The 14870-nt window shown below is 41.9% G+C and overlaps 1 protein-coding gene across 1 annotated transcript in view; it reads right to left on the minus strand.

Annotated features, from left to right (window-relative positions):
• Nucleotides 1-3461: 3461 nt before the first annotated feature.
• The window catches only part of RASGRP3 (RAS guanyl releasing protein 3), a 41128-nt gene continuing 29719 nt past the window's right edge, over nt 3462-14870 (minus strand). Inside the window, exons 11-17 of the mRNA XM_063124232.1 lie at nt 14568-14684; nt 13492-13607; nt 11899-12046; nt 10894-10930; nt 9271-9396; nt 5500-5867; nt 3462-4372 (exon numbers count right to left, since the gene is read on the minus strand). Of these exons, the coding sequence (XP_062980302.1) occupies nt 4364-4372; nt 5500-5867; nt 9271-9396; nt 10894-10930; nt 11899-12046; nt 13492-13607; nt 14568-14684 (921 nt within the window). The 3' untranslated portion in view covers nt 3462-4363. The remainder of the gene's footprint in view (nt 4373-5499; nt 5868-9270; nt 9397-10893; nt 10931-11898; nt 12047-13491; nt 13608-14567; nt 14685-14870) is intronic.

Genomic DNA, 14870 nt, shown 5'->3' on the forward strand with positions numbered 1-14870 from the left:
TTTTGAGACCCTACAAATAGGAATTTGGAGGGCGTCCCACGGGCCTGTCTTTCTGCTCACTGTAACAAATAGAACAGCTGGTGGTGGCAGGAAAATGCAGCTGTGCTGAGAGGAGACAGTATTTCTGCAGCTGTAGGAATGGTGACGTTTGCTTTATCAGCGGCGCTTAATTCCCCTGCGGCCTGAAGCAAATGTAGGCAGAGGTGGGAGCAGGAGAATGGAAAGAGGAGGCTGTGGCTCAGCGGTGAGCACAGGTTTTGCATGTAACAAGGTCCCACGTTCGATCACCAGCATCTCCAGGTAGGGCTAGGAAAGAATCCTGGCTGAAACCCTGGGGAGTTGCTGCCAGTCAGTGTCAACAATACTAGTCTAGATGGACCAAGGGTCTTACTCCGTAGAAGGCAGCTTCCTATGTTCCCTGCTCCAACTGTATTGGGCCACATTGTAGACATCCAAAACAAGTTTTGACATCAAGATGGCTATATTAAAGATTTAGAGCCTTCACATATATGCATTTTGTTTCTTGGTTAACCAAATATGAATGTTTTCTGCGCAAAAAAATGTGTGGTGCTCCCCCCCCCCCCCGGCAGAAAAAATACTAAACAAGTTTCTCATTCTCACAGGTGTAGAAAATGCCTTGATAAAATGAGGGTGTTTTTTGTTTTGTTTTTAAGGGAGGGAGGGATTGTTCTTATTCTTGCCCCAATCTTAGAGGTTATTTATTCCTAGTTTCCCTAGTCTTGTATTCTCCTTGTCTTCTGTCACTTCTGTCCTTGACCAAAAAGAGCACACTAAATTCTTCATAATCCTGAATTTTGGAAGCAAGCTGTGCATACAATTGAACTTAAACTTGGATTAGGTGGACATTATTTTAATTTTATGTGTGTACTTCTGCTTTTTATAAATCATAGATAATTTCTAAACCACAGTTCAACCCATTTATTAGGTGTGATACCTTTGAAATCAATGGTCTTATTCTGTGTTAAAACTGTGGCCACAGCATTCTGGAAAAGGAAGTAATTCTGAGTCTGCAAAGATGGCTGCTTAAACCTCATGTAATTTTTGCTGCACAACCACCGTTCATCTAAAAGTATCAAGCTTTTTATCACCACTAGGTGGTGCTCCTGATCCACAAGTTTACATTAACTAAGCAACCAGGACTTTTTCAGTTCCTACCAATCAGTGGATGTGGATTCTTGTGTTCATGCTGACCTTCCCACATTGAGCATGATGGACTAAGTGGGGCTTCTGCACATTTTTGGCTGAGCGTGCTTCGAAGTCTCCCTGCTATTGGGAAAACTGCTTAAGAAGCTTCCCTAAGTACATTCGGTTGCCTAGAAGCCCCTTTCAGATCGTCCTGCTCAATGCAGGAAGGTGGGGAGCAGAGAAGGCAGGGCTGTCTGCCTCCCCCTGCAATACTTGAAATGTCTTGTGGAGGCATAATGCTTGAACTAACCCTGTCATGGAGATCTAGTTAAAATTATTGCATGCAGATGGATTCTGGCTTCAGCAAGCATTGGATTTCAAGTTACTTGGTAACTCTCAGTTCCATGTTAAGGTATGCAAGGTACCGGGAATGCTTCAGATGGGTCATGAGATGTATTTTTGGGATGACATGAACATGTCACAGACTGCACACAGAAATATGAGTGTCGCATGGAAGCCAACCGTATCAAGCTTGCATTTCTGCATTAAGTGAAGTAGTAGTGCTCATTGAACTATGCGTGAACTTATAGACTGGTTTGCACATAACAACGTGGAGTATGCTGTTGACTCCTGGGTTGTTGTTGAACTGTAGGCTGTCATTCCATATTACCCCTGCACTGATCGTTGCCTATTTGGGGAGTGACAATTGGGTGGCAAAGACTTATGTCAGAGGATGTGTGCGCACAGAATTCCAATATACCACAGGATCTGGGCTCTCAACACGGGGACCTGTCTGATACATTGCTGAAGCAACGTGATAAAGGACACTTTGCAAGGCCTCAGGCATGGTTTTCCCCGACCCTCATTTTTACCGATATCAGCTGGCATGTCTGTGTATGTATGAGAGTATGTGTGTATGCTCATGTGTGCGCACTGTCTTGTGCTCTTTGGAAAATGGGGTGCGTTGTAAATGCAATAAACACCCAGTGTTTTGGTTCTGACAGAACTTAATTAATATTGCAGGTTATTTCCGTGGCCTCAATAGTTTAGGAGCACTCTCAGCACAAAGGTCTGTGCAAACCTTCCTTAATAGCCAGTTATTATTGTTATATCCAAGGATCGTTCCAAAGATGGTTGAGGAGCTGTGTGGACGAAACACATATATTCAAAAAATGGATGTTAACTAGAGAGTACCTTGGCAGGTATTAGCAATGTGTAAATATAAAAACCATTTCTCAAATAGAATTCCTCATTTTATACACCTCTGTCAATTTCCTAGCTCTCTCTGATCTTTAGTACTGTAGTAATACACATGGGCCCTCTGAACAAGTATCTGGGTGGAAAATAGAATGTGAAATTGTAGGAAAAAAGTGTCTCTTTCCAAGAGCAAACATTGGTTTCATAAACAGATAAGCTTAGCTACAAGGCTGTGGTGTCTGTTCATAGAATGTGGTTTCATGAATAAGGATGTGTGCATCATGCCTGTCTATAAATATTTCCTTCGGATACTCTGGCTCTTATGTCTGTGACATGAGATAGAGAGGATCCTAGAGAAGAGGTCCCTAAAGAAGTATGAAGTATAAAGAGGTGTTGCATATGAAGCATGCCTGACAGTTCATGATAAAATTTAGCATAAATTCTTGTGAATTCAAAACTGAGTACTAGAAAACTATGGGGTACAAGCACTTAGCAGTAAGTATTAAGATGTGAAGAACACTAAGATTTTGTATAGATGTAATTAGCTGGGCAGCTGTTGGGACTTCCTTTTCATAACTTAAGTTTACAAATCAAAACCCTTAAACACCATTTCTCCCATTGGAATGCAAAATATTAAAAGGTAGAGGTTGTTTGTTATTTTTTATTCAGTTGAGAGCTTTTCTTTATCCTACCACATCGGAATTGGAATCACCTCAGCTAGTAGATTAAAATATGCAGCCCATGATGGACCTTAAGAACCCATTGTCAAGATAGTGGTTAGATTCCTACTTGGTGTCAGAAAAGGATTAGATGGCTTTACGGGCTTAAGAATATCATGGGCCATTGGGCCACTACTAATGTTGTGCATCTGTTCAAGGGTGTCATGCACTGTTAAGTAGCTGACCTACAGTGTACTGAGTAGAGCACTGTTGCAAGACAGGAACACATCTGATGGGCACAACTCCCAGCATCCCTAGCCAGCACAATGGGAGTGGTAGTTCAACACACCTGAAGGGCGCCAGGTTTCGGGAAGACTGATCTAGGAAATATCTGTGGGAGGAGGGTATGCAGCTTCTGTACAATCTTGGTTTTCATCAAACATTCCATACTAAGAAGTCTTTGCTCTTTATGAAATCCAGAGTTGCTTTATTTAATTTCCAGGTGGTTGAAACGTGTGAAAAACAAAACAAAATGCAATAACCATGAAACTAGCTACATGATTTCATTACTTCAGCCTAAGGACCAGCAATGGTGAGACCCTTTTCCTCCAATTCCTTCACCAGCCACATGACTAAATGAAACTACCGGAATTCCACAAGCCTTTCCACACCCAGTGTATGTTTAGAATTACTTCATCTAATTACTCAGTGCTGGGAATGTTGAAGTTACTCCTACATACATCAGTAGTTTGTCACACATTTAATGGAAAAATGTAAACATCTTTCAATTTTGTTGGAAAAAAAGAAAAAGAAAACCCTGCCTATGGAAAACATTAAACTGGGAGTGCAGAGGGACTCTGTGTGATGCGAGAAACGCTGAGATATGTGAATTTTCAAAGGCCACCGATCTTGCTGTCAGCGCCAGATAAAGAATGCAGTCTTTCAAACACAAAAGGAGAACAGAGGCAAGAACACTGTGCACATCAGAATGTACAACATTAACGAACAACATTTGCCACACACAAGTCTGTTCCCCACTACTGTGGTAATTGTGATACTTCTAGGAATCAGTGAGTCTTTGGTAGTGGTGAAATTTCTTGCCTGAGAAATAGCAACCATCATTGACACCCCGGAGCTATAACCCTCCTTTGTTTTCTGTCTGTGCAAGATTTATCAAGTTACTTAACCTATGTGAGAAAATAAATAATGTACTCCGTTGTTACATTTCTGTCATGGGATAAAAGAAAAATCTATGGAATATTATCAGTTGTACAAAATTCAACCAATTTGGCAATCTATAGAAGATCACATTGTGCTTTCTTGAAGTAACTTCCATCTTTTGTCACAGGGGCAGACTTAGATCAGCTGGCCTGTAACAAATCATAAGGCATGGTTTATTTTATAACAGAGACAGGCATACATATTCTAAGGGCCTAGCTACACAATCAGCTATATCACATGGCTGGATCATACCACTTCACACAGCAGGGATTGCATGTTTAAATGCGTCCCCATATTATGGGGCCCCTGCCTGCAGAAAGCTCTCATAAGAACCGTGCTAGATCACACCACGGGTCCATCTAGTCCAACATTCTGTTCACACAGTGGCCACCCAGCTGCTGACCAGGAACCCACGACCAGGACACAAGTGCAGCAGCACCCATGTCCCCCAGCAACTGGTGTACACATGCTTACCGCCTATATGCACCAGTTGTACAGCTCTCAAGTTAGGAAAAGGCTAAGCTACGACTCCCCCTCCTCCCATGCTAGTTTATTATGAGCAGGAAGCTCTTTATATAAGTGGGCATTGCAAACATGCAATCTGAAATGGTAAGAAGTAAGCCATGCAAGTCTTATTATATAGCTTAACTCGGGTACGCGACCTGGTACCTTTCAGTTGTTTTGGACTTTAATTTCCAGAATCCCTAGCTGGGGCTTATGGGAGTTGAAGTTGAAAACGTATTGAGGGTATCATGTTGTCTATCCCGGTGTAACTCTTAAGCTTGTACTTCAATTGCCAAGGCTTAGATAGATTATCTCAAGGTAGTATTTGGCTCAGAAGATAAACATAAAAAATATGCATAGCACATGTAACAGAATGAACAATCCAAGTTAAGTTGTCATGGTGCTGAAAGATTCCACACACAAGTCAGTTAAGGTCACAGTCCTATGCATGTCTACACAGAAAAAAAAGACCTACAACTCCCAGCATTCTTGAGCCAGTAAGGCCAGCTGGAGAATGCTGGGAGTTGTAGGATTTTATATCTGTCTAAACATGCATAGGATTGCGCTTTAAGGCTAATGGACATAAAGCTCCCCAAGGCCTACCATGGACTTGACTGGTGAGCATTTTTCCTGTCTAATACGATTAAATGGGAAAGGAAAGGAAGTATATAATCAATGACTGTAAAAACACCACATTAAAGATTCCTATGAATGGCATGATTTAGAGAAAGAACACAGGCCTAAGATAGCTTCATGATGTTCTCTAACCTACCTCCATTTCCTGCTGTTCTAGGAGAGTTTCTGTTCCATTCTGGTCCAACACATCTGCTATACTTGCTACTGCTTTGATCATATTGGCTTGAATGTTGGGTTTTTCATTATTCTCCCATTTTGCAAAGCCTTTGTTCTTTCCTGATTTGCCATGGAACTTGGACTTCATTTTGGGGAATGTGTGAGATCCTGAATCACCCCAACCAGGCTCATGCCACAGTGGCTCTGTCTGAGTGGCTTGGCTGGTGGTCACCCGTTGCAGATGCACCGAAATCTTCTGAGAAGAGCCAGTCACAAGTGTGATTGCTCGGCTGTCTAGATCCTGGTTTCGTGGAGCTACGCTGGGAAAATTGAAGACTTCATCTTGCACTACAAAGCAGGAGATGAAAATATGCATTCATTTACTAATAACACAGGTACCCAGTGTGTACAGATAAAACATTGCTTTGAGCTAGGAAGGACCGTGCCAAAAGTCTGGTATACTGCATTTGTGGTTTACAAAAACTGGTACTCTAGGTCATTGTCTGAAATCAAGCAGTTGCATAAACTGACTGGAAATGTTTTCTGCCTCACTGATTTTAATGATTTAATAATATCAGTTCAATTCAGTTTACTGGTCAATCAAATAGGTTTTTTAAATTACTACACCTACCAACATTTTAAAACGTAATGCTCAGTACAACATAAAATGCTAGTACAGATCATCAGCTTAACGATCAACCACTTAAACAATTCACGAAATCTTTCTACATTTTTGAGCCTGGACATATTGCCTGGCTATGCTAAGCATATCACTGTCAGAAAGTTAACAAGTAATTGTAGCACTATCTTCCAGCTCCACTACCCTGAGTTAACTCTCCAAACAATTTCTTTCTTGGCAAAGCATAAAGGGGCAACACAGTCAGTAGTGACAAACTTCTAAAGATTCAGCCGTATCACCTTGCTCTTGCGTTATCTCTTAGCAATGTCATTGTAGATCAGGGGTACAGAATCTCTTTCAGCCTGAGGGCCAAGTTCTATTTTGAAGGAGCTCTTGGGGGTGGGGTGGGTGCATTCTAGTGATAGCAGAGGTTGGAGGCAAAGGGGGTGGAGCCAAAATAAGAAAAAATACCAACTTATTTTAGCTTAAAGCTCTTACTCCCAGTAACTAACTAACCTTTTAAAATGAGGAAAATGGCAGAAAAGCCAGAAAACTACCAAACCATCATGTCCAGGGAACTGCAGTGGAGCTTGGGGAAGGGGTGGTCTTCTGGGGAAAGCCAGAGGGCTGGATACCGCCCCCCCACCCCCAGACCTGAGGTTCACCGCCCCTGCCTGAAGTTCACGCCCCTGTTCTAGATACTGAATGGGCATCATTTGAAGCTGTAGGACCATGAATGCAAAATGGCACTTTCAACACAAATAGTTTTCAACTACATGAAATGGAATGATGATGATGATGATGATGATGATGAAAATGAAACAAATAGCAGGAAAGGTTAAGGAGTTAATACCTTCCATAACTGGAACAATGTATTACGATACAGCCCTTATTTTATATTCTAATTTGGCTGATTTTCCCCAGCTGACAAGATCTAAACCCAAGTCTCTTAGAGATGAAGCCGTTATGATTATTTTATTTATGTTTATTCATTTGTTTATTTAAATATTTATAAGTCATTTTATATTTATAAGAACAAGATCCACCCAATACTTTAATAGATCACTTTCTGGTCTTTTTATTATTTTTTAAATAGAAGGGAAAACAACAACATGAAGGGAGCAGTCCTATGCTGCCTGAGTGGGCTGCTGCTGTGGACCCCCCCTGCCCACCTTCAGAGCTCCTCCTTGGATGGTGGTGCAACTTTACGCTGGCATGGCTGTCCGCCTGGTGGTCCTCCACCAACAATGGAGCCAAAAATGGGGAAGGTCGGGGCATGTCAGGGGTCACCAGACTAGGGTAGCTATGCGTAAAAGAGGACAAGGATCCGGTGTCTTTAACAGAAGGGGGAAGTTCAGGAAATGTAGCTTGTCCCATAAGCTTCACCTCCTGAAATTCCCTCTTCTACACAACTATAAAAGGTGCAGGAACCCTGTCCTCTTTTCCATCTGGCCAGCCCACTCAGGATACTGTGAATGAAGTTCAAATTAGGTAAATGGTAGCAGACCTATTTGTTTGAACCTGGGTGTCCCAATCACATCTTAATTGGCAGATGGGAGGGGGGATTTTTTAGAGTAAAAGAGCCACATGGGTAGAACTTATTTTCCAGGTGGAGATATTAAATTCTTCTACTGTCACTAGCTGGGTTCATATATTTGAAGGGAACCCATCTCTGAGAGGCTATGGCAGAGGGGGAGATAAATAGTAACCATAGGGAGGGCTCAACCTCTAGTTCTAAAAATTGGAACCCCACACTCTTACTTTTTAATGAATGGGGCAGATTCAAATGCATCTTCTGCTATAATATGCAGTTGGAGCCTGAAACAGAGAAATTTCAGTATCCCATTCTCAATGCCCACTGTCTGCTGTCTTGTCTCATAAAGGGTGAGTGTGTGTGTTGAGGGGGTGGGGGAATGGTGGCAATGGAAACTCCAGAAAGGCGCAAGAATGGTATTAGCTGGCTGTAACATCGCCTTCCCCAACTTGGGGATGATGGGAGTTGTGGTCCAACACATCTGGAAGACACCAGGTTGGGAAAGGCTGCAGTATGTCTGTGAGTGTTTGAAATCCCGCTAATCTGAAATTGCATAATAGTATGGAAAGCACATTGCAATGCCTTTTTAAATTATAACCTGCAAACCAGGCATCTCTGACAGAAGCCAATCCAGGGTGACCTAACCTTGCTCCATTATAGACACAGGGGTTGTCTTCATGGCACTGGGTTGGCGCTGCCTCTCTCCTCAACCCCACGCTTTCCCTCTGCTGGGGTGACGGCGGGTAATCCTGATGCCAAGGAGGGAGTGCAGGGTTTCTGCCAGGTCCCAGAGCTGCCCCCACCTTCTTCCTGGTAGAAGGCAACCAATCATTGGTCGTCTTCCACCAGGCTCCCGATTGGCCCAGGAATGGTCGTGGAGTGACGTTGCACAGCAGAAGCCCCTTGTTGACGTCACTCCCTTTGAAAAAGTCAAGATAATTCCCTGACTTTTTCAAAATGCATCATCACAGGGAAGCCCTGCAGTGGCTGCGATCCTGCGCCCACGCCGTCTAATCGAAGGGCACAAATTCAGTCACTGTGGGGCTATTCCTGTGTGTAGACAGCCCCAGAGATTATAAATTATTGTTGTGACATGGCTGCCTCCAAAACAAAACCAAAAACTTTTTTTTTCATAAGGCTGGGGTTCTTTGTTGCATATGCGCACAACAACCATGTGGGTCACCCAGACTGTGTGGTTACTTCCCACATTGTTGCCAGATATCCCAGATCAGGGTGCAACACGGATGTGGGAAATTACCATGTCATCTAAACAAGCAATGCGTGTGGTAGCCACATGCATAGGTCACCACTCTGGGAAGTGGCCCTGCCCCCAACCACATCAAAGTGGGGTTGTGGTTCAGCCATGCAAAGTGGGGCATATGCATCTCATTGGAGAGGGTATTCTATCAAAATCTCTCTAGACCTTTGTAGGAATTATTGTGAGCTAGGCTAATATGGACATTGTTGGGAATATAATACGCTTCCTCTTTTATCAAAGCAATGGTTACTTGCATTCTAGATAACTCACCTCATGGACTGTTGGGCAATAAAAGTCATTGTTCAATTAATCATCAATGTGACATCGGGGGTTTTCTTACCTGCTGGCAATGATGGACTATTTGGCAGAGAATCGTGATTGCTACTCAGTGATGTTCCTCTGGCAAACTTCCTGCAGGCTAGAACTAGCAGATCTCTGCACTGTTTATGACAGTTGGCACCACAATCTGAAATAAATTGCCAAAACAAAGAAAAAATAATTTCGGCAAACTACTCTTTCCAAAATCTCAAATCTGCAAAATATTCAGAAAAAAAGTCCACCTGAGATACTTCTAGTTAATTGCCATAAAGTGGATGTTAGCTAATCATTTTATTTATTTATTTATTTATTACATTTCTATACCGCCCAATAGCCGGAGCTCTCTGGGCGGTTCACAAAAATTAAAACCATTCAAAGTATAAAACAACAGTATAAAACCATAATATAAAATACAATATAAATATAAATTCATGGTAATCATGAATGAGATACCAGGGCTGTGTATGAATTACTATTTCTATGGAGCAATGGAAGTGATTCCTTGCTCCTTACCACTTCTATGACACCAACCCTGATCAGTATTGGTATGCTGCTAAACTTGCAAATATTGCTGTGGAGAGAAAGTCTCTCCAGATAACATGTCTGGAACCTCATAGGAAGAAAGTGGCTTACGGGCATCTGATTTGGACTGGAGAAGCATCAGGTGGAGAAGGAAGGGATTAAGCATCCCCCTCTCCCCTACTCCTTTATATTCCAATTCTCCATCCAGGAGTAGGCTTTCCTAAGAAATGCAGTGGTTCTACTCTTAAGACTTATTCATTGCTTAACAATGTCACAAAAGACCTCCTGAGAGCGTTAGTTGCTTTCACATAACCAAACATCTTTCCAGTCTGTTAGGATTAGTTCATTTTCAGTGTAACAATGTATACAGAATATATAGCACTGTAGGAAGATGATAACCAAGGTACAATCCAGCCAAAGTTTTAAGTCCATTTATTGTAATGGGAGGAGGTTACATGTAGCTGACTCTCATGCCATTAACTCCTAACCAATGGGACCTCCAACAAAATGGTTCCAGCCACACCCCCAAGGCCCCACCCAGTATTTAGTTTCGTTTTTCTCGATGCTAGATATTCTGTGGCTACTGAACATACTCAGTCTCCACTGGGTTGTTCTTTGAGGATGTTTTGGCCTCTTAGAATTGTTTTTTTAAAATATTTCTGTACTTTCCCAAACCTTGGCATACCCTGAGCATGCTGTATCTTCATTTTGATTCGTGGTGGCCCCATTTCGGCTACACAGCAGTCGGCACTGACCACCTGAGTCCATTATTATAGAGAGTGATGATCAGTAGTAAAAACAGATGCATAGCCAGAGGTAATTTGAATTGTTATTTTTAAATGAAGCTAAGCATTACAAATGAATGAAGGAATTGAAATATTAGAGTAGTTTCTTGGTCTACAAGGGATTAAGGCTGCAATCCTGTGCACACTTTTAACGTGACCTAAACTCACTGAACGCATGAGGCCTTCTCTCAGCAAGCATGCATAGAACTGAATTGCACATAACTCTTCAGGTCAATCTGAGGGCAAGAGTGTTCTTTTACCAGCAATTAAGCAATTATTTAAGGTAAAAACTGGAACTCTATGGCTTGGAATTAGCAGCCATGTGTGATTTACAGTACCTTTGCATTTGTAGCCTTGCTTGATTATACCCCAGAGCTGTAATTAAAGATAAAAGGAATAAAAAAGAAAGCCAGAAGGAAAACAACTTCATTACAAAGGTAGAAACAATGGCTACAAAAGCACAAACAGGAAATTACTGCTCTCAACACCCTTCCTGTTACAAAGAGCTATCCATTCATCTGTGAAGCTCAAGGCACCTCCCAGGCCCTCACCATTTCCACAACTTACAAATGAAGCTGCACAGAAGTGATTCAACAGGTTACTGTTTTTTCAGTTGGAATGAATCAGCATAAGCATGCTTGGCTTTTAAAAGCCGATGTAGTTCTGATTTTCCCAGTACCTAGACGCATCATGGAATTTTGGCTTATTAGGATAAAATAACACTGCGATGTTTTTTTTAAAAGGCTGCAATCCTCTAAATGGGTCTTACTCCTCTGAGCAAACATGTATAGGATCGGATTGTTGGATTCCATTTGAGTTTCTTGCCTTCCACTACAGACCCAGGAGTTCACTGGGTAGTATCCAATGTTAGTGGGCCTACACAGAGTAGACCCACTGGAATGAATTCATTTCAATAGGTCTGCTCTATATAGGACTAACATTGGATACTACCCTTTGTCTCGTCATTTAATGCCATTTTCTTATTACTTATCCATCTGGAAATGCTGTTGAACAACATTTCCCCAACCAAGTGTTGCTGTTGTTTTTAACATTCCCTCAAGTCTTCAAAGTAGGGCAGGATAAAAATTCAGGTAAGTAAACCTATACATCATTAGTCTCATTTGTGCATCAAAATTTGTGCATCAAAAATTTGTGCATCAAAACCTATACATCTTTAGTTTCATTTGTGCATCAAAATTTGTGCATCAAAAATTTGTGCATCAAAACCTATACATCTTTAGTCTCATTTGTGCATCAAAATTTGTGCATCAAAAATTTGTGCATCAAAACCTATACATCTTTAGTCTCATTTGTGCATCAAAATTGCACTGACGTATACTTACAAATCCAGCACAGTGCTCACAGAAAGTTGGTTTAAGATAGGTCATCTCCTGGAAGTTATGTATGAAACCAGGTCCCATCTTACACTGCAGCTGCGATTTGGCCCTCAGAAAATAAGCCATCATTTCTCCTTTGCTGATAAGACCGTCCCTGTTTTTTTTTTTAAAAAAAAAAAGGGGGGGGGAAGGGGGCAAAGCAGGGAGGAAGGTTATTGCCATGCCATTGAGCAGCCTTCCACAATCTGGTGCTACCCAGGTGAGTTCAACCACATGTCCCATCATCCATAATCAGCATGACCAATGGGAATTATGGAAGTTGTAGCTCCACACATTTGCATGTCAACAGGTTGGGGAAGGCTGCCATGAAGAAACATTGCCATCTGGCTCTTCTCCTTGGAAGCATGGAGCCTCCTGTTTTAGAAAATGCTAGGCGCAGTCCTTCAAAAGGCACAATTCCAAAAAAAAAAAAAAAATTGTTCTGCAGGTAAGTGTGATAGATAGCAGAGGCCTAGAAGCTGGGAGTGCTACCTCTTACCAAAGTGTTAAAGTTCTCTCTCTCTCTCTGTGTTTGTGTGTGCATGCATACATGTGCATGCGCTGGGTGTGTGCATCTTAAACTAGTCTTCTCCTTGATACACTAACTTTCTATGTGCAGGAATAATTTCACACATGCAATTTTGAAGTGCTACAGACTAAAAATAGCTGTACCAGATGATATATCTGAACATGTAGTTCAACTCTAAACTATCCTTTAAAACAATATTGGACAATAGAACACTATAATCTAAATTAATATTGTTCATTATATAAAATTGAATATTTCCAGTGTAGAGAGAAAAGTGAAGTATTTTTGGTATAGTGCAAAAACCTCCACCAAAATGATTAAGCATATTTATAGATCTGCCAGGCAAGATGCTGACATGATGTTCCGATTTTTCCATTACAAGCGCTTCCCAAACTTTTAAAGCCCCTCAGTGATTTATGTGTGTGACCATCTGTCTCCTTTGCAGTCCTCTATAGCCATTAACTAATGAGTGATCAGTTCCCTGAAAGACTTATGTATGATGCAGAGTTTTATGAAAAAGTCAGTGTAACACTAAAAACGTGCCTGGTAACTGGCATGCCATGTATTTCTTTATGGTATCACCCCCATCCATTCCCCAAACAATCTGCTCTTGCAGATGCTTAATGTTTATGAAAAAATCTACCTATGTAACCACAATCCCTTGGTCATTTTTGTCTAACTATGTTCATTACTATTCCAATGGAGACTTTTTTTGTACACCCTCATTCCTGTGGTGGTGTGTGTGTGACTTTGTGAGGGGAAAACAGGTAGGGGGAAGGTTTAATCATTCCATGCGGTGTTGAGATGAGGACTGAAAGAAGGGGAAGGCCACGCCCAACTTGACCACTACGGATAAGGCAGGGCATAAATGGAAAGTCGTTGCTGTTAGTTTTTCTGCATTTATAAATTAAGGCTAAAATCCTCTGTGCACACATGTCAGAGTAAACCCTACAGAACACAGTGGGACTTATGTCTGAGTAAACATCTGTAGGATCGCACTGTCAAACTAAAATATGAACAAGACGACTTACTGATCTTTGTCTAATACACAGAACGAGTCCAGGAAAGGAAAATTAGCTGCTATGCTTTCAAAGTCTTCTTGAGAGATATAGCCATCGTGGTCATGATCATAGTTCCTAAAAACAGACTGAAAAAATTCAAGGGAAGAATACAGTGAAAAGACAAAGGCAAAACTGTTATGAAAACAGCAGAAGAGAAACACTCTTAAAGCCAAAGTCCAGGATCAACACGGATGGGGGCAGAGGAGACCTTGTGCCTCTTTCTGCCTGAGGGCTGAGTTCCTTTTCGGAGAAGCTCTCAGGAGCCACATTCCAGTGATGGGATGGGTTAAAGGCAAAAGAGGGGGGGCCAAAAACAGCCAGCATATTTTAGCTTAAAGCTTGTACTGCCAGTAACTAAGCCCTTTAGGAGAGGCATTTCAACTTTTTAGAATAAGGGAAAAACTGCAGAAAAGTCAGGAAAACACTAAATGATTGGTGGTCGGGGAAAAGGTGGTGGCAGAACCCTGGAGGGGCGGCGCAGTTTCACAGGAAGAAACTGAGCTGCCCCAAGGTTGAGCTTCTGCACTTCTGAGCTAAAGGCAGAATGTTGCACTAGTTCAGGTACATCTGCCCACTGAGAGCCAGTGTGGTGTAGCAGATAAGAGTGTCGAAAGGAGAGGCAGGAGAGCTGGGTTCTAGTCCCCACTTGGCTATGGAGGCTCACTGGGTGACTTTGGGCCAGTCACAGACTCTCAGCCCAGCCTACCTCACAGGGTTGTTGTTATTGTGAGGGTAAAATGGAGAGGAGGATTATGTACGCCGCCTTGGGTGGTAGGATATAAATGTAATAAATAAATAGCACATGGAAGAATGTTCCACAGCATAGTACTCGGAGCAGGAGTGCCTCAAGGCAGAAGCTAGGTTTTTATAACTAAGGACTGATTCATATCATTCATTAATAGAACTGAGCCAGATTCAACTAGCTACCAACTGAAAAGAGCCACGCGCACCCTGGACACTTCAACTTCGGAGGCCCCATTCTGGGTTCCTTCCTAGCCGAAATTTGGCAAGCATCTACCATTTGTTGCACTCTCTCGAATACTTACATCAACTAGTTTTTGGATGTGTTTGTTGATGATACTCGGATCTGGTTTTGGTATTATTCCAGATGCCCACTCCAGAGGCACCACTGGCTTATTAGGAGTTGTTGGAGAGGTAGGCTGCTGAGAAATAAATCAGAAAAAGCATTTGTAGGTCTCACTGTGAATGAAATGCAATATTTGACTTCTTGAAAGATTAGAGCTTTCTGAACTATTGGTCAAAAGGTACATTTAAATTTTTGCATGATCTCTGCCTCCCACCCTGCCCCTGCCAAGTCCTTTCCCATTATAATAGTACAATATGCAATC

The sequence above is a fragment of the Elgaria multicarinata genome, chromosome 4 (assembly GCF_023053635.1).
Source record: "Elgaria multicarinata webbii isolate HBS135686 ecotype San Diego chromosome 4, rElgMul1.1.pri, whole genome shotgun sequence".
In the NCBI taxonomy this organism is placed as follows: domain Eukaryota; kingdom Metazoa; phylum Chordata; class Lepidosauria; order Squamata; family Anguidae; genus Elgaria; species Elgaria multicarinata.